This window comes from Hyperolius riggenbachi, chromosome 2 (assembly GCF_040937935.1).
Source record: "Hyperolius riggenbachi isolate aHypRig1 chromosome 2, aHypRig1.pri, whole genome shotgun sequence".
Classification (NCBI taxonomy): domain Eukaryota; kingdom Metazoa; phylum Chordata; class Amphibia; order Anura; family Hyperoliidae; genus Hyperolius; species Hyperolius riggenbachi.
The window spans coordinates 55746085-55770760 of record NC_090647.1 but is presented as its reverse complement, the minus strand read 5'-3'; the positions used below and the strand labels follow the sequence as shown (position 1 = coordinate 55770760).

Here is a 24676-nt window from a genome sequence, read left to right as displayed (position 1 = left end):
TGCTGCGACTGAACCCTGGGGAGGAGTAGGGGGGGGGGGCAGAGAACCACAGACAGCCCTCGCTACGACATGGCCACCGACCGAGGGGGACCGTCTACATTGCCCTCCCACCCCCCACCCAAAGGACCGATTTCTAACTGAATTGCAACCAGCTCCAAGAGTTTGCAAGATGCATGACCTGGGAGCAACATCAACAAAGCATGAAATGTTTGCTTTCTTGCTGACTGGTGTGGGTAGAGTAGGGACCCTTTCGAACCTGAAGGGAACCTCATCGCTGGTGAAATGGTCTAAAGTACTATTGAATTCTTTTTCATGCAAACCATTTTGGAAGCGAACATCCTTCCATGCGCAACTGCATTCAATTTGTTTTTATCATTACTAGAGTTCTAGCTCGTTGTGAGTGTTTGAGTGCTGAGGACTAATGAATCTTTGTATTTAAATTGACCACTCCCCTCAGCAACTTATTTTCCCATTTAAATTCTGAGCCCTCAATAGGATGAGCACAGCTTCCCTTGCTTGCCTTCTTCATGCCTGATTGTTATATGAAGTCTGTACCACACTTTAGGTGGGCTGCCCCACTGTAAGCTGCCTGTTTGTTTTGTTGTGAATGAGTAATGCCCTTATTGACCATAAGCTGCCTTAAGGTGTGTACAAATGCACTACCGCCGCAAGCGGCGGGTCCGTCATACCCTCCCACTGGGAGGAAGTCCAGCCAACAGTAGCACGTGTGTACACGCTGTCGGAAGACTGATAAAGCCGTTCCTGAACAAACCGCTCAGCGGATCGTTCAGGAAGAGCCTTATCAGTCTGCCGACAGCACATACACACATGCTACTGTCTGCTGAACTTAAGCCCAGCGGGAGGGTCTGAAGGACCTGTCGTTGGCGGTAGTACGTGTGTACGCACCTTTACAAGTTCCTCTAACAAGTGGCCGATTATGTACACCAGTATGTCACTCGGAGGACAAGCAAATAGCACCTGCTGCTATGGATTACAGAGGTGTCCTACCCCGACCAAGATTAATGTACACAGTGCTCACAGAGTCACAGCTTCCTCATCACTCAGTCTAATTATTCCCGCTAAGTATCCTTTTGGCATGTTAAGCCATGTTTTACAGAGCCAATTAATGGGAAGCAGCTTGATCTCCAACCAGGCTATTATTTTAATGTAAATGACAATTATTCTCCGTGGGGGATTATCACGAGGGTTGTTTGTCCTTGGATGATAAACTCCTCAGGAGCTGCAAAGTCGAGAATGTTTTTAAATTACCGTAAGCTCATGTCTTGTACCGGTTTATTCAGGTGCACAAGTTCCATGAACTTTATTACGTCATCAAAAGGGAAGAACAACACTGGCATTTTAAAACTACGTAGGAATAGTGGTAGAGCACTCTACCCACCAAATGACTATACAGTAGAGTCCTGGTTATCCATAACTAACCAGAATTCTCAACCAACCAGAACAAATCGCTGGCTGTAATCACGGTGGTGAAGGCCAACTTCTTAGGCTTTTTGGAGGCTCTTCTGTGCTTAACCCATTCAGGTTCCGTCGTTTTCACGTGAGAAATGTTCACCTCCCATTCATTAGCCTATAACTTTATCACTACTTATCACAATGCACTGATCTATATCTTGTTTTTTCCGCCACCAATTAGGCTTTCTTTGGGGGGTACATTTTGCTAAGAGCCACTTTACTGTAAATGCATTTTAACAGGAAGAATAAGAAAAAACGGAAAAAATTCATTATTTCTCAGTTTTCAGACATTATAGTTTTAAAATAATACATGCCTCCATAATTAAAACTCACGTATTGTATTTGCCCATATGTCCCGGTTATTACACCGTTAAAATTATGTCCCTATCACAATGTATGGCGACAATATTTTATTTGGAAATAAAGGTGCATTTTTTCCGTTTTGCATCTATCACTATTTACAAGTTTAAAATAAAAAAAAATAGAAATATTTCATCTTTACATTGATATTTAAAAAGTTTAGACCCTTAGGTAAATATTTACATGTTTTTTTTTTATTTTAATGTTTTTTTTTTTATAGTAAACATTTTATTTGGGTAGTTTTGGGAGGGTGGGAGGTAAACAATAGATTTATAATGTAAATGTGTGTTAATTGTAATTTTTTTTTTACAGGTGTAGTATTACTTTTTGGCCACAAGATGGCGGCCATGAGTTTGTTTACATGACGTCACTCTAAGCGTAACATACGCTTACAGTGACGCATCGGGAAGGGAACGGCCAGAAAAGGCGCAGTTTCCGAGAGAAGCTGTCACTTTTTCAGCGGGGGAGAGGAATCAATGATCGGGCACCATAGCCCGATACATTGATTCCCTGGCTACCGAATCCGCGGCCGGGAGTGCGCGGTAGCGCGCATGGTTCCTGGACGTAGAAACTACGTCCAGGAACCAAAATAGGTTAAAGAGGAACTCCAGTAAAAATAATGTAATTAAAAAAGTGCTTAATTTTTACAATAACTATGTATAAATCATTTAGTCGGTGTTTGCTCATTGCAAAATCTTTCCTCTCCCTGATTTACATTCTGACATTTATTACATGGCGACATTTTCACTGCTGGCAGGTGATGTCAGTGGAAGGAGATGCTGCTTGCGTTTTTGGCATTTGAAAACCGCTGTTATTTCCCACAATGCAACAAGGCTCCCACAGTGTGATGTCAGGACCTCAGAGCTGTTGAGGTGCTGACATCACACTGTGGGAGGGGCTTCTTCACAAAATCAGCCATACAGAGCCCCCTGATGATCCATTTGAAAGAATAAAGGAATAGATTTCTCATGGGAAAGGGGGTATCGGCTACTGATTGGGATGAAGTTCAATTCTTGGTTACGGTTTCTCTTTAAAGACTGGGTTCCATGGCTCCTTCAAGGTTAATAAGCTTTCAGTTACTGTATTTTAACATTTAAAGTGGACCTGAACTCTTGCACAGGACAGAAGGAAAACATAAAGAAATGCACCCTGTATGTATTTAGAGAGTTTAGACTGTGTAATCCTCCTTATCTGTGACTGATCACAAGTTGTGATTTGATCTGCCCCCTGTGCCAGCTGATTGCCACGACAGATAAGCTCATTTGAAAGCACAGGGTGTTAGCAATATGTCTGCTTCCATGAAAGCAGGAAGTAGAAACACTGCAGATTTATTGCAGGACTTGTATCGTCGGCTGTAACAAAGAAATGTTTTTCTTTGAGGTTAGGTGCACAGTGGTCACTTCCATAACTCACGTGCTATAATGAGTGTGAACTGCCATGGAGACTGGACATAGACTTTAACACAAAGCCTGCATGCAGCGAGTTAGAATAACACGATCTGTTACTGTGCACAGGCTCATAGAACTGTATGGGCAGTGTGTGACATGCAGAACTATTCTGCAACGTAACTGAGCACTGTGAACAGGGCTTAAAGGTTCTTTTAGCTGGGTGCTCCACCCGGCTAGTTTTGGTGAGCACCCGGCTTCATCGGCTCACCTCCTCCTATTCTGTAAGCAGAGTTGCTCACAGAAGCACTGGCCCTGCATTCTCTCATCTTCCCCCACCCAGCTGCTTAATCAAGCCACCCGGCTACTATTTCATGCCACCCAGCTAGAAAAAAATTCTGGGGGGAACACTGTAGTTGTATTTATTTGGTGAGTAGAGTGCTGTGTAATTTTTGTGGTATTACTTGTTAGAGATGTACTTCCTGTTTGGTTGTTTAATAACGTTTATTACACCTTGTACCCGGATTAACCACTATGAGACCTGAGCTTATTGCCTTCTGAAAACGATTAGCAGGGACATGGCAGCGTGCTGCTCCTGCCTAAAAGCAGTCTGAGGATTACAGGATTTTACTGTGTTGAACAGAGTTAATTAATTTAGCTTGCAAGTAAATGTCAGAGATGTGCCTGGAATGTGGAGACCATGTTATAAATGTGCCATCGGTATACAGCTGATGTGTGAATATAGAAGGAGGCACTTGTAGCAGAACTTAAAGGACACCCGAGGTGAAAATAAACGAATGAAATAAACGATTGTATCTATCTTCCTACTCCTAAAAATGACTTAACATATTACACAGTTTTATTTTATGTTTGAATCTACTTTTTAAGTTTGAACTGGTTTATTGTTTTTGCTCAATGACACATTAATTGAAGTATGCCAGAGCTAAAATTTATGAACTATTTACCCTTTTTATCTCTTTTCTTCTCTCAGAAGCTATTCTCTGCTAGGAAAGTGTTTTATAGTTGAATTTCTTATCAGTGGGGGTCACACTGGGGGTCATACTGCAGTCACTTAGGCCTCGTTCACATCTGCTGCGCTGAAAAACGTGTTAAAGCGCATGGTAAAAAACGCATGCGCTTGTGCGCGCTTTAGTCCGCGTTTCTGTGCGTTGCGCTGCGCTTCTTTAAAGCACGTTTTGCTTACTGTAGCAGCAGCAGTTGTCAATAAAACTTTGTTTTTGTATGTAAATGTATTTTTTTCTCCAATTAGGGGTAAAAAATGCGCTTGTACGCGCTTCTGTGCGCTAAAAAAGCGGACCCATTCACTTGCATTGCTGTGCGCTTTACAGCTCAGCGCACAGAAATGCCTGCAACACTACGTTTTTGTAACGTTGCTCAGCGCAGCGCATAGATGTGAACCAGCTACATTTAGTTACATGGACAAATCAATACCTTGCTGATCGCACAGGGCAGTGCACTGTGGAAAGCGCACAGAAACGGCCCTGATGTGAACGAGGCCTTACATACCTGATATTTAACTCTTTCAGGCAGAGAAAAAAAGGAACACAGCATAGTTATTTGTGTGCTAGGCACAGTGCCTAGCACACAAATAACTATGCTGTGTTCCTTTTTTTTTAGATAGACATAACTATGTCTATCTCATTATGTCACATGCCACCTCAGGTTTCCTTTAAAAAGGAGCTGTCAGCCATACTTTCTCAGGAACCCCCCCTACCATATATATATATATATATATACCGTCAATCAGAAAGCTATACCAAAAGTACAATTCCTTTTATAGTGTAACTGCTGGGGCATGAAATCAAAAATGAATTCTTTATTTTTATCTGGTACACAAGTAATAAGGATGCTAAACCAGGCAATCCAAAAGTTACAATCACTATTCATTTTCTTGCTGATACTCATTCCCCAGTTTACCTGACTTATTTGGTACACACAAAATTTGGTACACAAAAAAGAAGTTGCAGGGCATGCTGGGTTGTCCTTTTTTGCTTCTCTACTATATTTATATAATATATATATATATATATACATATATATATATATATATATATATAGATATAGAGATAGAGATAGAGATATAGATAGATAGATAGATAGATAGATAGATAGATAGATAGATAGATAGATAGATAGATAGATAGATACTTGCTCTACTTACATAACACATGTATTGCACTGTCCACCTTTTGATTTTAGTGATTTTACTACAGTAAATAAAGAGAAAATCCTTCTTACCATTTCCTATTTTAAATGGTGCTATTTTGAAGCCAATACTGATGTCATTTCCTCCCTTGCTCTCCTCTGCCTGATTGTGTATGCATTGCCCACCCTTCACTATAGAAAGTATATTGGCCTCAATTCACTAAGCTTATCTTCTGTCTTTAATAACTCTTCTAGAGTTGTTACCATGGTGATAAGGCAAGTAGTATTCAGGAAACATTTTACCTCAGGCAAGCCTAAAGTTAACGCTCCTGTCTTTAAGTTAACTCTTTAATCCTTAAAATAACTCCAGAGTTACAGACAGGCTGTTCATTAACTGCGTGTGAAAATAACTACAGAGGAGGTAACTTAACTACAGAGGAGCTAAATTAACTACAGAGGAGGTAAATTTAACTACAGAATAGGTAAGGTAAGGAATGAATAGATAAGATAACTCTCCTACTGTGTGGAGATAAGTTTTATCTTGCCTTATTATCTCCAGCATGATCTTAGTGAATTGAGGCATTCTCAGCATGAGAAATATTGGTCAATCAAAGAGGATCAGAGGTGTGGGAGGGGATAAAAAGAGTGAAAGAGGGTTCAGCCAATCAGGCTGCATTATTTAAGTCTGAGGGGAAAGTAGAGAAGCAAAAAAGGACAACCCAGCATGCCCTGCAACTTCTTTTTTGTGTACCAAATTTTGTGTGTACCAAATAAGTCAGGTAAACTGGGGAATGAGTATCAGCAAGAAAATGAATAGTGATTTTAACTTTTGGATTGCCTGGTTTAGCATCCTTATTACTTGTGTACCAGATAAAAATAAAGAATTCATTTTTGATTTCATGCCCCAGCAGTTACACTATAAAAGGAATTGTACTTTTGGTATAGCTTTCTGATTGACGGTTTAGGTAGGATTAGAGTATGGCATATCACACAATGTAAACTTCTCTCCCAACTTTTTTTGTGATTATTAGCATAGTATTTTATGCTCCAAAACTTATATCAGCTAAGTAAAAGCACAGTGATCCCCAGATCATAGTTAACAATGGGGGCATATTCCACTGTATAGGTGCATCTCTATTCTCCATAGATCAAAACGTAATGGGAGGAGGTTGTAAAAAGAAACCTGTGTCAGCACAGTTTCTGTCGGTGTAACCAATTTAATAAGGCTCCAAGGAGAATGAAAGTAAGATTTTTAACCATTTAAAGTATGCTTTTCTTGTTCGGCTGATGTTATTAGATTTAACAGTGGTGTACAAAATTTGTTGGTACAGAGGAGAAATTCTGGCACTAATTCAGCCTTTAAGAAGACTTTCACAATGCTGTACAAAGTGCTTCCAAAGTTATGTCACTTTTTGCAATTTATTTTTTAATGTCCCTTTTAATTTGCTTATACAGTATGATCTCACTATAATAAACTTGGGTATAGTAAACTAGCTCTCCAGGTCCCGCACAGTCTCCATTATAAGTCTATGGGAGCAACACCTGGTATAGTAAACACTGATATAATAAAACTTCTGTTATAGTAAACATGTTTTTTGGTCCCTATGTGACGCTGACTCTAGATATAGTAAACAGTGGGCAGTGCATGCATCATATGTCATTGTGACACCCATGGTCGCTTGTTCTAGCTAAGGTCGCCTGCTCTAAGTCTCGCCCCCAGAGGTATTGGAGCTGCGATTGGCCTATTGTGATTGGCTGCATTAGATGGCTTCATGATTGGCCCAAGTGTGAGCAGAAAGTTTTGCAGGACACGTGCTGCAAGTTCCACCCACGGAGGTATCAGAGCCACTCACAGGAAGCAAATGTCTGCCTCTATTTAGTGACAGCTGCAATTTTAAGGAGCCCTGGATATTGTACCAGAAATGTGTCCAGCCTGGCTATGCAGCCTAGCAGAAGCATGGGGCTCTCCATAGGCTGCATTAGGCCAATTCTCCCTAGCAACAGGGAGAATATTCATTGGTTCACCATGAACCAATGAGAATTCTCACTGCTGCTGAGGATTCTCATTGGTCTTTTGCAACCCAATCGAGATCCCCATGCTTCTCCCCTGTATACAGGGGCCAAGCGGTAGCTATTTGCGTCGCCCGTGGCAGATGGTTTATTACGGACTGCACAGAAGTGCGGTCCTCTAAAGTTGCAGCGTGACAAGGAGAACGGCTTCTGTGCATAACATTGGAGCTGTTCACTTAGTAATGAGTGGAGAACGAACAAAAAATATCTGTTCTTCACTCTAGTGGCAACAACAGAGCCGAACACCCTGCCTTACTATCATTGTTTTATTGTTTAAGTGTAAAAAAAAATTACTCTGTGCATTTTACACTGCTTATTTTTTACCTTTGTTGGCAGTAGAGGAAGAGACTGTTATCGTAATTTTGCTGCTATTAACGCAGACCTGGCAGTCGAATGCAGCCTTAGCTCTCCTGAAAACTAGAAACAAAATACTTTTATTTGGCTGCGCAAACCATCCCTTACACCATCAGAGTGCTGGAACCCTGAAAGTTGATTCTTTTTGCTGGCGACTGACTGAACAGATCTTATGTCAGACTGACATGGCTGCTGTGCAAATTCAGAGGGCAGATTGAATCCCTAAATGTAAAAATAAGACCAGAAAGGTTCCATTTAAAATTATTTATTGTATTTATAAAGCGCCAACATATTATGCAGCACTGGACAATAAACACATACAATGATACAAAGGATGAGTGAAGTAACAAGGTAATACAATGTAAGACAAACTATACAAGGCTGACTGGATACAAAATACATAATCATGCAATTTTGGGCTGGTTAGGTGGGCCCAGTAATACAAGTACAAGGTGGTCTTATGAAAGGAGCACACAATCATGTAGAAATCACTAGGAAGGGGAGGACCCTGCTAAAGGCATACAATCTAAGGGAGAGGAGATGGACACACTAGGTAGGGCTGTGGAATAAGTACTCAGTATAGAGTTACTGTGTGGTAGGAGATGGGTAGGCCATCTTGAAGAGGTTGAAGGCTTGCTTGAATGTGTTGGAGGAGGCAAGTCTGATGGGCGGTGGAAGGGTAGCAGCCGCTCTTGAGAAATCCTTCAGGAACGCATGGGAGTGGGAAATGAGCAAAGGCTTTTGGAGGACCAGAGGGGATGGCCTGGTGTATGCCTGTGAACAAGCTCTGAGATATGGGTAGGGCAGGTTTTGTGCACAGATATACACCGGGCATAGTATACACCGGGCATAGAATCTTGAAGCTTATCCTGAATCGGATAGGGAGCCAGTGCAGGGATTTACAGAGGGGGCTGTGGAGTGCTGAGAAGAATGGATGAGTCTGGCAGCCGTGTTCATATCTGATTTGAAGGTGGGCAGTGTGGTTCAAGGGGAGTCCAGACACAAGGGACTATTGTGATATACTATTGCCAGTACACATATTTATCTGTTGAGTTGATTTTCAGTTCAGGTTGGCTTTAGTGTTCTTTGTATTGGGTTGCTGATATTTTGATTTATGGTGTAATGTTTGTGTTTCCAGGTTCCTGCAGACATTGATTCATGTTCTGAAGGGCAACATCGGCACGGGGCTCCTTGGCCTTCCTCTTGCGATGAAGAATGCGGGCATTCTGGTAAGGCTGAGCTGATACCACAATGATGAATGTACACAGTAAGAGAGTGGAATCCCATTATCAGAGCTTCATGAGTGTCTTCTGTTTTACTTGTCTTTTGTTGTCCGATAGATCATCATAAATGTTTCCATCTGTCTTCCCAGTTTAGTAAAAGGACTTTATTGAATTTCTATGTTGTCTAATAAAGTGGATTCATCTCTTACTAGTCATTTTTGTTTCACCCTTTATTCTATTGGTCTTGCTTTATCAACTAGCCGACCGCGTCACGCCGATGGGCGTAGCAGCCCTAGGACCGCCTAACGCCGATTGGCGTAAAGTCCTGGGGCTCTGTTTTGCAGGAGATTGTGCGCGCATCTCCTGCTTGGTGGGCGGAGCCAAGCTCCTCCTTCAGTGAAGACTGTTAGACGGTGAAACCGCCGTCTATTTACCTGTACAGCACTGCAATCTACAGCTGTGCTGTACTGGGGACAGCCGTGTTACACAGCTGTCCCCCTGTGTCCCACAGGAGCGGTCCGCTGTGATAGGCTGGCCTAGGCAGGGAGGGTAAGGGGGAAAAAATACACTTATTAATAAAAAAATACAATAAATACCGTATTTTTCAGACTATAAGACGCTCCGGACCATAAGACGCACCTAGGTTTAGAGGACAAAAACCAGGAGAAAAAAATACATACTAAACCTGGGTGCATCCATGGTCCAGGAGTGTCTTATGGACCTTTCCTTCCCCCCCCTAGATGTTTCTGTCTGTTATACTGCCTAGCTACATTAACCAGTGCTGCCCCCACAAACTAAACTAAACTTCAGTGCCCCTGCTGCCCCCCACCCCAGCTACACTGCACTACACAAACCCCTGCTCCCTCCTCCTCCCCCTCCCAGCTACACTGCACTACACTACACTACACTACACAACCTCCTCCCCCTTTTCCTCAGCTACACTAACTAACCAATAACATTACATTAAATGATATCTCACCAGCCTGGGTGTCCATGCTGTGCAATTGAACTTAATGAGATGCACCGTGGGGTGGCAGCAGCAGCACCATGTGATCCACAATGTTTCAAAGTGTCTTAGCAGCAGCCGCTGTAAATATGCAGATTACTGGTCCTTTGATCTTAATCTCCCCTTCTTGCCCCGCAGGAGCATGTTCCACAATGTGGCATAGTTGAAGCCGCTGATATCCCCAATGCTGGTCCTTTAATCTTACATTCTTTATATGTCCCGCAGCAGCGCGATCCGTAATGTTTCTATGCGGCATAGGAGAAGCCGCCGATATCCCCAATGCCAGTCTGTCCCGCAGCAGCGCGATCTGTAATGGTTGTATGCGGCCGTTTTTCCCAATGCTGGTGCTTTGATCTCGCCCAGCATCAGTGCAATCCCGGTGTATTCAGCCGCTATAGCGCAGGGTCCTCAGAGGCTTCCGTACTACATTGTTTATGTGCGTCACCCCATGACCCGGCGCACGTGCGCCTCAGGTCATGAGAGGGCGCAAGTAGACAGGGCAGTACGGAAGCCTCTGAGGACCCTGCGCTATAGCGGCTGAATACACCGGGATTGCACTGATGCTGGGCGAGATCAAAGCACCAGCATTGGGAAAAACGGCCGCATACAACCATTGCAGATCGCGCTGCTGCGGGACAGACTGGCATTGGGGATATCGGCGGCTTCTCCTATGCCGCATAGAAACATTACGGATCGCGCTGCTGCGGGACATATAAAGAATGTAAGATTAAAGGACCAGCATTGGGGATATCAGCGGCTTCTATGCCGCATAGAAACATTATGGATCGCGCTGCTGCGGGGCCCGCTAAGAAGATTTAAGCTGGCCACTAACGGTCCAATTTCTAGCGAAAAATCGTTCGAGCGATCAGAAATTCTGATCGGATTGGTTGTAAATAATCTCCATTGGTGGACACAATCGATTATGAACGAGTGAAAAAAATGTCGCCCGAATGAATTTTCGTCGAACGAAAATTTGGATTTTCTTAGTGGTCGTGATAGATAGGAAGCAATGATTAGTTAGTTGATGGTGTAGTGAACGATTTTTGGGCCGATCAGAATTTCTGATCGCTCGAACGATTTTTCGCTAGAAATTGGACCGTTAGTGGCCAGCTTTAGATCAAAGGACCAGCAATTTGCATAATTACAGTGGCTGCTGCTAAGCCACTTAACACTCTGGATCGCGCTGCTGCCGCCTGCTACTCCATGTACAACTGACGGAAACCAGCACCAAGGGAGGTAGGACTATAACATGTTACATTCGGACTATAAGACGCAGCAACTTTTTTTCCCCACTTTTGGGGGAGAAAAAGTGCGTCTTATAGTCCGAAAAATACGGTATTTATAAAACCAAACAAACCTGGGGGTGATCAGACCCTACCAACAGTGCGCTCTGTTGGTGGGGGGGGGGGGGGGGATCACTTGTGTACTGTGTTGTGCGGCCCTCCAGCTTGGCCTTAAAGCTGCAGTTTAACACTGTGGTCCTCAAGTGGTTAAAGTGAACCTGAACCAAGTAAAAATATTTCAAATAAACACATGATGTGCCTGCAAAAATTAATATTACATACTTACCTCGCTATTAGTTCCTCTCAGAAGCTTGCCATTTTCTTCATACGATTCTTTCCAGTTATGACAAGATTTTGCCAGAACTGACATATATTAGTTGCTGTCAGTTATAACTGAAAGCACTACTGAAGAGCAAGGTAATGTCCGTGCTTCTCTATGGCTCAAGTGGGCGATCTTATAGTTTTACAGTGTGATAACCAGGAAGCTGTTATGGGTTAATGGCCATTTTCAAAATGGAAGGTGGAGAATTCCATTGATCGCAGTGGACAAACAGGACACGTGAAAGGAGAACGAGATTGAGTAGACTACACGGGAGGTGAGTATGACCTGTGTAGGTTATTTTGACTTTTAATTTTCAGTTCAGGTTTGCTTGAAAAGTCCCAGTTTAGGTACATTTAAAGAGACTCTGTTCTGAAAAAAAAATGCCCCTGGGGGTACTGGGTACTTATCTCGGTAGAGGGAAGCCTCTGGATCCTATCGTGGCTTCCCCCGTCGTCCTGTGTCCCACGGTGGTCTCTCTCTGCCCCTCGGAAGGCACAGCCAACAATTTGTCAGGCTGTGCAATATTTACCTTACCTGGCTCCAGCGGGTGCGCTGTAGACGATGTCGGTTCGGAAATAGGCGGAAATAGCTAATCCCAGCCGGATTCACTGTACTGCGCAGGCGGCTTGCGCCTGCACAGTAGAGTGCACCCGACTGGGATCGACTATTTCTGAGCCGAGAGCCGTTACTGCGCCTGCGCTGGAGCCGGAAAGGTAAGTACTTACATGGCTGCCGTTTGGAGTGACATAGCAAGACCACTGTGGGATGGAGGAGGACGAGGGAAGCCTGGATAGGATCCAGAGGTTTCCCTCTCCTGAGGTGAGTACCCCTAGGGGCATTTTTTTTTCCATACAGATTTTCTTAAGTGTTTGTACCCAGAGAGCCTCTGGATCCTAAAGAGGCTTCTCACATCCTGCTCACCAGAGGGGATCCAGCACTCGGACCCTCTGAAGAGTTGCTTGTTGTCGCTTGTGCAGTGGAGTGCTGCTACTGCGTCAGCGGGCAAAATCAAATATTATTGTCTGCTTGTGCTCTGGTCTGCCAACGCTGAATCGGGCTGGCGGAGGGAGAGGCTAGAAACTTCCTCCTCCTGAGGTAAGTATTCCCCTGGGGCACTTTTTTCTCTACAGGAAAGAAAAAAACAGTTTGACATGCGAAGTGGTTAAACTCTGCCACACCCCTAAAATCTGGCCCCTTCTAATCCCTGGAAAATCTGAGGCTTGCCTCTGACTGAAAGTATGCTAATTTTTTGGACAGTCTCATAGCAACAGTGCTGCAAACAGAATGGGCTCTATTCTCAAAACTTCTCATAAATGACTTATTTATCACCTATTTGATAAAAATAACCTTTCAGCACATTTACAAGCAAAATAATCAATGACAGTGAAAGTAAGTTGTTCCTGATTAACTTTATTTCAATATTACTTTTCTTACCTTAATTGTATTATATTTTTGCTCTTTGGGATCTTAAAAAAGTAACATGGATAAGGTGAAAACAGAGGAAAACAGGTGAAAAAGCTTTGTGAATCAAGCCCAATGAAGCGAGTACTTTTTCTAAGGCTGCATATAACGAGTGCTGTTAAAACAGCGCAGGTAGACTTGGGCGCAGCCGGCGCCACCATAGGCCGTAATAGGAATTACGGCTATAGCGGCACACATTGATTAACTTTGGCGCCGTCAGAAGACGGCACTTAAAGTGGATCCGAGATGAACTTTTACTCATTGCATAATTGTGTTCCTTTCATATAGTTTATAGGGCATTCCTCAAGCCAAATACTTTTTCTTTTTGTTTTAATACTCTAATTCCCTATAAACTAAACAAGCCTCGCCCACAGCTTCTCCAAAACGCCAAGGCAGTCAGATCCATGTAGCAAGGGCTTATGGGAGCTCAGTCTGGGCAGGAGGAGGAGGAGGCTACTAGCCAGTGATTTCAGAGGCAGGGGGGGAGGAGGAGGAGGGAGTGAGCTGAGGGCTGGAGATGCAGTTGCAGATTACCTGTGTAATGATGACAAACAGAACATGGCCGCTCTCATTGTATCACAGGAATAATTAATCATATTCTATTGAAGCTGTTTGCAGCTAGATTTGCTGTGTAAACGATCTCAACTTCAGATAAGATATATATATATATATATATATATATATATATATATATATATATATATATATATATATATATATATATATATATATATATATATATATATATATATATATATATATATATATATATATATATATATATAGATATATATATATATAGATATATAGATATATAGATATATAGATATATATATATATAGATATATATATAGATATATAGATATATAGATATATATATAGAGATATATATATATATATATATATATATATATATATATATATAGACAAGTTACTTGTTATAGTTAGATTTTCATCTCGGATCCGCTTTAAGTTAGTTTTAAAACGCAGTAATTACATCATTCCCCACCATTCACGTGGACCAGGAGGGGGAACAGTAATTAACTCCGCCGGGACTTGTGCAGGAGCAGGGTTAGCCTTATATAGGCTTCATCCTGCACCCAAGTCTCCCGGCAGCAGATTCATAGGTACTCGCAAGTAAGGGCAGTTTTGAGTTTTCTCTCAGTTTGGAAAATACTTGTTTGGATGCGGATTATTACAGAAATAAACTGTTTAATAATAATAAATTGCAAAAAGGCTTGTGTAGCACTGGGCTATATTTGTTTTTATTGTTTTTTCTATTTGCGAAAGTAAAACTTTTAAATGGTTGGCATAGGTTTAGGGAGGGATGCAATAATGCATAAAGTACAGTAAAACCTTATATTGCAAGTAACTTGGTTTAAGAGCGCATTGCAAGACAAGCAAGCAAACCCTTTATGAAATTTTGACTTGATATGCAAGCAACGTCTTGATATACAAGCACAGAACATATACATGCGTCACATTGTCACAAGTGAGCCGATGGTTCTTTTCTCTTTGACCCTGCAGGGTTGCACTTAATCAGAATCAGAAGGAGTTTATTCGCCAAGCACGACGGGGTCGTACCTGGAATTGGGTTTGGCACCTTACAGTTGCTCATAGTAAAACACAAGAAGTACAAAAATAACAGAAACATGCAGAGGCAGAAGTACAAAACAATCCATTGTGCAAATGTGAATACAAAATCAAGTGTGCAAAATGGAGATTAGAATTTCAGTAAACAGTGTCCAGTGTCCAGATTCAACATGGAGTTTTGTTCGCTAGTTCAGTCAAGTGAGTTCAGGAGGTTGGGGGAAAAAGGAGTTACTATGCCTCGAAGTTTTGGCATAGATGGCTCGAAACCTGCGGCCTGACGGTAGCCGGATGAAAAAGCGGTGACCAGGGTGTGAGGGGTCGCCGGCAATCCTCAGTGCTCTGAAGCGTAGTCTGGAGAGATGGAGGCAGTCAAGTGAGGGGAGTGGTCTCCCAAAAATCCTTTCCGCCGATCTAATGATCCTCTGGAGTTTGTATCTATCCCTAATGGACGATCCAGTGTACCAGACGAGGATCGAAGAGCAGAGGACGGACTCTATGGTGGCAGAGTAGAAGTTCATCAGCAGTTCCTGGGCCATGCCCAACTTCTTCAGTTGTCGAAGGAAGAACAGCCTCTGCTGGGCTTTTCTCTGAGTTAAGGTGGTGTTTTCCTTCCAGGTCAGGTTGTTTGAGATGGTGATTCCCAGGAGGCGAACGCTGGCCACTCGTTCAACTTCGATGCCGTCAATGTAGATTGGTGGGGGGGCTGGAGCATGCCTCCTGAAGTCTACTATCACCTCAACAGTTTTGGTTGTGTTGAGGACCAGTCTGTTATCCATGCACCACTAGTAAATTCTATCGACTTCCCGGTGGTTGTCCTGTTCGTCGCTGTTGGTCACCATGCCCACTATAGTGGTGTCATCCGCAAATTTGATTACCTTGACAGAGTTTGCCCTGGATCTACAGTTGCTTGTGTAGAGGGAGAACAGGATCGGTGATAAGGGAGTAAAGGTCTGGGGCAGAGAGCTACAGTTGGGTATCATCTGCATATAAGTGGTATTCGAAGTTGAGTTGATTAAGATTGAAGAAAGGAGGGGTCCGAGGACAGTGCCTTGAGATGCCCCCACAGACAAAGGGTGTGGAAAGGAGATCTGATCTGAGTAAGAGACTGAGAGACCTTCCAGAGAGATAGGAAGATATCCAGGAGAGAGCGAGGCCCTTTATGCTTATAGATAAACAGATCTGTAGGAGTAAACTGTGGTCAACCGTATCAAAATGCTGGTGATAAATCAAGAAGGATGCGTAAGAAATATTGGCCTTTGGATTTAGCCGTGCAATGTCTGGGGACTGGCACAAGCTAAGACACCAGAATATCTGCAGGCATCCTGCAGCTCACAGCACTGCCCCCTTTCTTTCCCTGCCACAGTTGTCTTTGGATGTAGCAGCATATGTACAGAGCATGGAGCAGCAGCGTGTGTACAGAGCATGGAGCGACAGTGTGTGTACAGAGCATGGAGCAGCAGCGTGTGTACAGAGCATGGAGCAGCTCTGGGGAACTTAACAGAGTCAGGTATGTGCACAGCCCTGTGCCCTGCTGTGTGAATGCTTCACTTTCCCCTTCATTAGCAATGTTGGCTGTCCTCATTATTATCTGTATCCAAACTGCTCCTAATTGATCCCGTTGACAATCGGGAGCAGATCGGACATTTTGAAAATAATTGTCAGATCCTGTCAGTCAGATGGGAAATTGCATTATGTGTACCCAGCATGATGTCCTACCTCATTATTATACTGTATTGTGCGTGGCTGAGGGAGACCTTTCAGGAATCCCCCCCCCCCCCTTGAGAATCCTGGGTTTGTCCCTGGTAAGAGCTGTTTCTGTGGAATGTTTTTTTACATATTTATTTTACGCAGTACAGTACACTGTATTAAATCATTTTCTAGAAATGTTTTTGGATTGTGGGACTAATTATCTATCTGAGTTTCCATCGATCCTAATGGGGAAATCCATTTGAACTAAGAGTGCTTTAGATTACATGCATGATTTCTGGAACAAATGATGCTGGCAAACCAAGGTTCCACCTATTCAGTGAGGAGACCTTGGGCTAGACTCCCTCACACAGCTACTGCCTATAGAACGCCCCCTAGTGGCTGCAGCTCTGGTGCATTGAGTCTGCCAGGATAAACGTGCAAGATGTTCTGACTCTTGTCTGTGTCTATGTATGACTGCCGCACTGAAACATCCTAGTTCCTACACTTAGGCCTCGTTCACATCATTTAGCGCAGATGGCTGTGTGATTGGAACGCAGCGCGTCCGATCGCACGCCATCTGCGCTCCTATGTGCTGCGCTGCAGATCCCACTCATTACAATGAATGGGATCTGCGCTGCGATTACCAAAAATGCGTGCAGTACGCGATAGCGCAATCGCGCTGCCACGCAGCGCATATGATGGGAATGGTAGAAGGGCTGTCTATGCCCTTCTACCGTTCTTGCAAGTCGCACACTATACGCGCTGCCAAAATGCGGACGGCAGCGCGTATAGTCTGAACGAGGCCTTACTGCTTACAAATACCTATTTGTGGTAGCATTTGACTTTTATAGCTGTGAATGGCAAAAACCTCTTGCAAAAAAAAAAAAATTATGAACAAAGCAGAGTAAACATTTGATTTGTGCAAGCCAAAAGCTAATATGCCAGGTATAGGCTTCTTCCTGTTCCCGTTAATCTTCTGCCCTCTCTAGATGAGGAAGAGCCGGGTTTATTCCTCTCTGAATTACAGTTGTTTTATTATATTTTTGTGTTATTTTCAAGGTTATCTGGTGAGCGTTTTATGTAAAGAAACTTTTTAAAGTGAGATGTTTCATCCTAACGCTTTTGATAAGTTCATCTGATCCGGGTGTCCTCAATCGCCAGCATTGCTTTTCATACCATGTTCTATGAAATTATGTTTAAAGCAGAACGTTTTAGCGTTCAGTTCTTTCTGTCAGTGTGAAAATCTTTTCAGGTTTTTCTGTTCAATGCATTTACATTTTGCTCTCGCTGATTGCCATTGTGACTGATAATCAGAATCAATTTATTTTCGCCAAGTAAGTTTGCACATACAAGGAATTTGTCTTGGCAGTTGCTTAACAAACACAAACAAAAACAATACAAGGACAGACAGTTTGTATATTACAAGTCAAGGACATTATAAGTATAGTGGCAGTAAGCAATGTGAGAATTGTTCATTTACAGTTCTGTGCTGATTACTATCAAGTCCTAGCAGCTCTAACGTGGTTCAGCATTAAGTATGGCTACCGCTTGAGGAAAAAAGCTGTTCCTGTGTCTGGAGGTTTTGGTAGTGATTGACCGGAATCTTACTCCTGAAGGCATGCGCTGGAAGATGGAGTGAGCTGGGTGAGAGGGGTCAGAGGCAATTTTGGTTGTTCTCTTTCTGCACCTGGTAGCGTAAAGATCCTGCAGGGAAGGTAAGCTACAGCCAATTATCCTTTCTGCTGATCGGATGATGCGCTGCAGCCTCCCCTTTTCTAATGCTGAGCAGGAGCCGAACCATACAGTCATAGATGATGTTATGGTGGATTCGATGATTGCAGTGTAGAACTGCACCATTAGATTTTGAGGTAGGCCAAACTTTTTCAGCTGGCGTAGATGGTACATCCTCTGTTGTGCTTTCTTGACAATAGTGGCAGTGTTGTTGTCCCATTTTAGGTCGTTTGAGATCATGGACCCAAGAAACTTGAATGTGTCTATCTCCAGCTTTGTCTGTCCAAAATAGGGATCTGCACTTGGGATTAGCTGTAACGACTCCTCTATCCTAAAGGTGCCCATAGATAACTCGACTTGACGGCCGATCGACCATCCGATTCAATAATTCTAAACTAATCGGATGAGAATTGGTACTGCCAAGAGCATGCTCCGATCGACCATGTGACCAATTGTGGGTTGAAATTGGTTGCGGTATCGATCGGACATGCTGAAAAAAAAATGGGCTGACTTGCTCGATCGGATGCGTGGCGGTAACAGCGTGCGATAATCACCAATGACGAACACAATGGAAACCCTAAAGAAAGAACAATCGAGAGCCCCCAATAGTGCATTATTGTTAATATAAGGTAATCCTCAATTTGTACAGCAGATATGGATATACTCACAAGTCTGGTTTGCCGACCTCAGGCAATCACTCCAATCGCATATGGGGATATTAAGCCTGTCTCCACTCAGGCTAAGAAGTCGCTCTCCATAGAAGAAAAATAAGGGTGTACACACCCATCCACCAGGTGGTTAATGATATTTGTAGTAGTAGTAGCCTCTGTTAGAGGCGCTGCACCTATCTGCACAACCTCGGAGTTACTCCTGCTCTTGTATTTGCCTGAGGAAGTGGGCTTGGGACCCGTGAAACGCGTTGCATAATTTTATGTGGAGTACTGATTATAAATATATATTTTTCTGGATACCATATATGGTGATTGTGTCGTATATATTGGGGAGACGGATCCATCACGGTCCCCCAATTTTTTATTTGGTTTTAATAGACTACTAATTTTTATTCTGCTGGCGCCTCTGTAACTACTACAATGGAAACCCTGGCCGCTAATCACGTTTTTTTTTTTTTTAAATATTGACTCTAGTGGTCCTTTACAACTTTTCATTGAAGCACACCTGACCTGAGAGGAATAGGGAGGCTGCTATATTTATTATTTCTTTTTAAACAATGCAGATTGGTTGGCTGTCCTCCTGATCCTCTGCCTCTAATACTAGCCATGGACCCTGAAAAAACATGCAGATCAGATGTTTCTGACTGAAGTCTGAGTGGATTAGCTGCATGCTTGTTTCAGGTGCTAGAAGTGAAAGATCAGCAGGATGCCAGGCAACTGGTATAACTGGTATTGAAAGGAAATAAATATGGAAGCCTCCATATCCCTCTCGCTTCAGGTGTACTGTAAACAGACTGTTACAGTTTTCCACTGTGACAGTGCAGGCTTGATTGCTGTAAACAGATTTTTGCACTTTCCCTCTAAAGAAGCATCACTTTTGGCCAGAACATGCATTGCTGTTGTCCAGGGGACAAAAGCACAGCTGAAATTACACACTACATGCCTGTATTTAAAGGGTACCTGAAATAAAAGTAAAAATATTACGAAGACCGTACCTGGGGCTTTTTCAAGGCACCCATAATCTCTGTGGCCCCTCAGCCTTGCTATTCCCCCCTTGAGGTTGTGTATTTTCCCCCCAGGGTGCATGCTCTGTCTTTTCCACGTACCCTCCTCGATCACGCTTCCAAACAGCTGTACACTTCATCTATGATTGGGAGTGTTCTGGGCAGGCACAGTTCGGAAACACTTGGCCAGGATGCTCCTGGCTGGGGCTTCTGCGTACCGCGGTTCAGGAGCATGCACAAAAGAAGCGCTGTAGTGGGCATGCACAGAGGATGCGTATTTCCAAATTCTACAGAGGGACAAAGCTCGGAGATGGGGCACTGCTGATGAAGCTGAGATTCCATGGAGATTATGGGGGCCTTGAAGAAGCCCCAGGTATGGCCTCCGTATGTTTTTATCTTCAGGTCAGGTGTGCTTTAAAATATATTATGGGCAGCACGGTGGCGTAGCGCTTTGCACTCTCGCTTTGCAGCGCTGGGTCCCCAGTTTGAATCCCAGCCAGGGAACTATCTGCATGGTGCTTGTATGTTCTCCCTGAGTCTGTGTGGGTTTCCTCCGTGCACTCTGGTTTCCTCCCACACCCCAAAAACATACAGATAAGTTAATTGGCTTCCCCTAAATTGGCCCTAGACTACGATACATAAACTACACAATACATACATAGAGATAAGACTGTGGTTGGGATTAGATTGTGAGCCCCTCTGAGGGACAGTTACATGAGAAGACTATGTACTCCGTACAGTGCTGGGGAAGATGTCAGCGCTATAGAAATACTCAATAATAATAATATAGCACTTACAAAATGATTGGGATACATTTTCAAACTCTTATCTCTAACCTACAAAGCTCTCCACAATCTCTCTCCCCTGTACATCTCCTCACTAGTTTCCAGATAACAACCCAACGTATACAAGAATTCTCATGTGCTTCATCCCTCCTCTGGAATGCCCTCTCACAACACATCTGTCACTCTCCAACCTTCTGATATCTGTAAACGCTCTTTCAAACTCACTTTTTCCGACAAGCATACGCTCTACCTTAGGCCATTCCACCTTTTACATCAGGGCAAGTTGCACTCCTACTATATATCCGAAAAACACACTGCCTTTAGGTATGATTATTGTATACTACCCCACCTCCTGTTTCCCCACATTCCTTTAGATTGTAAGCTTGCACGGGCAGGGCTCTCTCACCCTTTTGTGTCTTCCAATTCATCAGGGCCGGCGCTACCATAGAGGCAAAGGAGGCAGCTGCCCCAGGGCCCCAGAGCTTGTAGGGGCCCCCAGTGGCTACAAGAGGAAAAAAAAATTTAAATTGGCCTTATAGTTTTTGAGAAAATCGATTTTAAAGTTTCAAAGGAAAAAAAAATACACATTTAAAAACCTGCCGACGTTAATGGTTAATAGCAAATCCACCTTAAATGCTAGAAACCCTAAATTTGCAGGATATGTTAAGGAGATCATTAGGAATAAGAGGAAAAAACAATTTTTCAAAAAGACCTTATAGTTTTTGAGAAAATCGATTTTAAAGTTTCGAAGGAAAAAAGTATACTTTTAAATGTGGTAAATGTCACTTTTAGTAGCAAACCTAACGGTAGTGTAACTTTACATGCATCAAACGAAAGCGCAATAAATTTCCTGACGGGGTTTCCAGGGGGTCTATACGCAGCCGCAGCGCTTTGGCCAGGGATCGCTGTACAGCCGCAATATGGCTGTATGAAGATCCCTAGCATTTTTTCCTATTTTCCCAATTTTTTTTTATGTTTAGAGTGTGGGAATTTAAAAAAAAAAAATTATGTGGGGTCCCTCCTCCTGAAACTTTTTAACCCCTTGTCCCCCATGCAGGCTGGGATAGCCAGAATGTGGAGCTCCGACCGATTGGGACTTCACACCCTGACTATACCAGCTGCAAAAAAGGTCCCCTAATGCCGATTTTTGTTCCGGGGTATATGTTGGGGGGCCCCCCAGGTTTATTTTGCCCTGGGGCCCCTTTGTTGCTTAAACCGGCCCTGCAATTCATTATACATTTTATTCATCATGCTACTTTTGTCACTGTAATGATCAATTCTGTATTTTGTATCAATTCTGTATTTTGTTACCATTTCTGTGTTTTATATATTGGTGTTTAATATTATGTGCCCCATGTTTGTTTCTTACTTTGTAAATCGCCGCTTACTTTGGTGCTTTATACATCAATAATAATAATAATCTGTTACTTTGCTTATTTCTTTTTGCTCTTACAGTTGGGGCCAGTGAGCCTTGTGTTCTTTGGAATCATCTCCATTCACTGTATGAATGTTCTGGTCAACTGCAGCCATCATCTATGTCACAGGTAGGAGTTTGTATTCATGTTAACCATGCGTTTATTATAGAAGTCTATTCAGGGTCATCACTGTGCTTGGCTTCACAGTAAAGATGGCCATACACTTATAGATTTGCAGCAGATTCGAGCAACAGATAGATTCCTGTCAGGTTGAATCTGACAGGAATCTATCTGATGTGTGCCACACACTAGGAACAGATTTCCAATAGATTTCAGAATGAAATCACCGCCGCACGTCGGGAACCTGGGCCACCCAACTCTGCAGTCTCTATGACGGCAGAGTTCCTGTGAGCCGGTCAGGAGCCGCTTTCACTGGCTCCTGACCGTGTCTATCAATGGAAGCCAATGGGAGTTGCTTACATTGACAGACACGGCCAGGAGCCAATAAAATAGTTTCCTGACCGGCTCACAGGGCTCTGCAGTCATAGAGACTGGCAGGGCGAGTGAGCTACAACGGGAGACGGCGGAAAGACAGCAGCGAGATCGGCGGGAGCGGAGAAAACAGCGGATGCACTCAGCGGCGTTGAGTTGAAATCTACAATCAGTAGCCGATACCGATGCCCTTTCACACAAGAAATCCTTACTTTTTCTCAAATAGATCATTAGGGATGTTTGTATGGCTGATATTGTGGTGAAACCCCTCCCACAGTGTGATGTCATGACCATGGTAATGAGCGTTTTCTGTCTGGGAACCTTGTTGCATTGTGGGAAATAACTGCTCTTTCCAACTGCTAAGCAACCAGTATCTCCTTCTGTGCATATTTATAATCCATAAAAACAACAACAACCGTTTAACCTATCGCAATGTTAGTGGGTGTGGTTATAGAAATTGGCAGTTTGTGCTGTTCTTCTTTCTTGCCCTCCAGTAGTAAAGATGATGACCTACAGGCTTATTGTGGATGACATGAGCAACTGACATGGCGAATGTCAATCATTTCTTGATCTCGCTTCTGTTTTTTTAACTCTTCAATGTATTGATTTATTCCCCCCCCTCACCTGCTACAATTTTCAGTGAGGTTCCTCTTTATTATATCAGCAGTACTGTTTTTTTTCACTAACCAGGCTCTGTTGAGCTTCAGCGGGTACTGGTGCTTTGGTTGACCTTCCAGGTTTGGAAATCCAGCCCTTCCTATCCAACCACCCCATCTCCTGACCTTTGTCATGCCTCTACTCATTTTTTGTCATTTCCACTCTTGATCCATCTATGCCCACTTCCTGTTACGCCCCCTTTCAAGCCTCCAAACACCTGATTATTAGACTTCTGCATCCAAACTGGAGGACTACAGGGTTCTCCCCAGAATTTTTTTCCAACCGGGTGGCATGAAATAGTAGCTGGGTGGCATAAAAAAGTAGCGTGGTTGGGGCGAGTTGAGAATGCAGGGCCGGTGCTTCTGTGAGCAACTCTGCTTACAGCATAGGAGGTGGTGAGTCAATAACAGCTGGGTGGTCACCAATACTAGCCGGGTGGAGCACCCGGCTAAAAGAGCCTGGGGAGAATACTGGACTAGGCAACAACATTCAGCAGCTGAATTCTATGGGGATCCCTTGTGACCGAATAGCGCCCCATTGAACAGCAGCCAGTGCTGCTAAAGTAGTAAGGCTATATACTACGTCTGTATACAGTATGAGCTTACTGTCCGGTAGATAAGCAGTGGTCCATTACATTGGCACTTGAAGAGAGGGGATGTGTCGTATCCTTACATTCATTGGTCACCAATTCTCTTGGCTTTAATGAAGCCACTGTTATTTCCAATACTATGAGAATTCTTTGTCTTGCATGCTGGTGATGTTTTTGCTTTACTCCACATCTCTGGCTTTAGGTACAAAAGAACAAGTTTGGGCTACAGTGAAACAGTCGCGCTGTCCTTTGAGGTAGGACCGTTGAAGTGCCTTCGGGATCGTGCCGCAATGGGGAAGTGAGTGCTCAACATGTTGTCATATCATTTTCCAGCATCAGAAACTACACTCTAAAATGATCTAAAAACAAACTGAACTGTTTACTAGAGGCCCATGAGTCCCGTGAATGCAAACTGGAACTACTGCAACTCAATGTCTCCTCCAGATACACCTCCCGATACACAGGTGCCAAATCAAGGAAGCATCTTGTGACTTGATAGCGATACCACCAACTCACCCTATAAGAAGGGGCACTCACCCTTTTCCTAGACCCTTTGTTAGATTGGTCTACAGCACATTGGGGTCAACTAGGCCAGGACTTCCCAACCCTGTCCTCAAGTACCACGAACAGTGCATGTTTTGTACAAAACTACAAACATTCACAGGTGAGGTAATTAGCGTCTCAGTTGAACTGATTAACTACCTCTGTGGAATTCCACAAAACCTGCATCATTGGTGGTACTTGAGGAGAGGGTTGGGAAGTCCTGACCTAGGCCTCCCCTGCCTTATCCAGCACCCCATTTTCTCCCTCAAACAGCCAATGGCATCTCATTGAATGTGTGGCCTGACATGCTCATACCCGTGCCACAGAGGGACCCTGAATGGAGGTATGGTCCCACGTGACCACATCATGCTGCATCGCATCATCCATCCATGTGATCATTTGAG

At 43.4% G+C, this 24676-nt stretch overlaps 1 protein-coding gene across 2 annotated transcripts in view; it reads left to right on the top strand.

Moving 5' to 3' along the window:
- Positions 1-24676, top strand: part of SLC36A4 (solute carrier family 36 member 4) — a 594695-nt gene that overhangs the window by 60375 nt on the left and 509644 nt on the right. For both annotated transcript variants that reach the window (XM_068264886.1, XM_068264887.1), the window contains exons 3-5: positions 8947-9037; positions 22032-22120; positions 23932-24027. In XM_068264886.1, coding sequence (XP_068120987.1) covers positions 8947-9037; positions 22032-22120; positions 23932-24027 — 276 coding nt within the window. The remainder of the gene's footprint in view (positions 1-8946; positions 9038-22031; positions 22121-23931; positions 24028-24676) is intronic.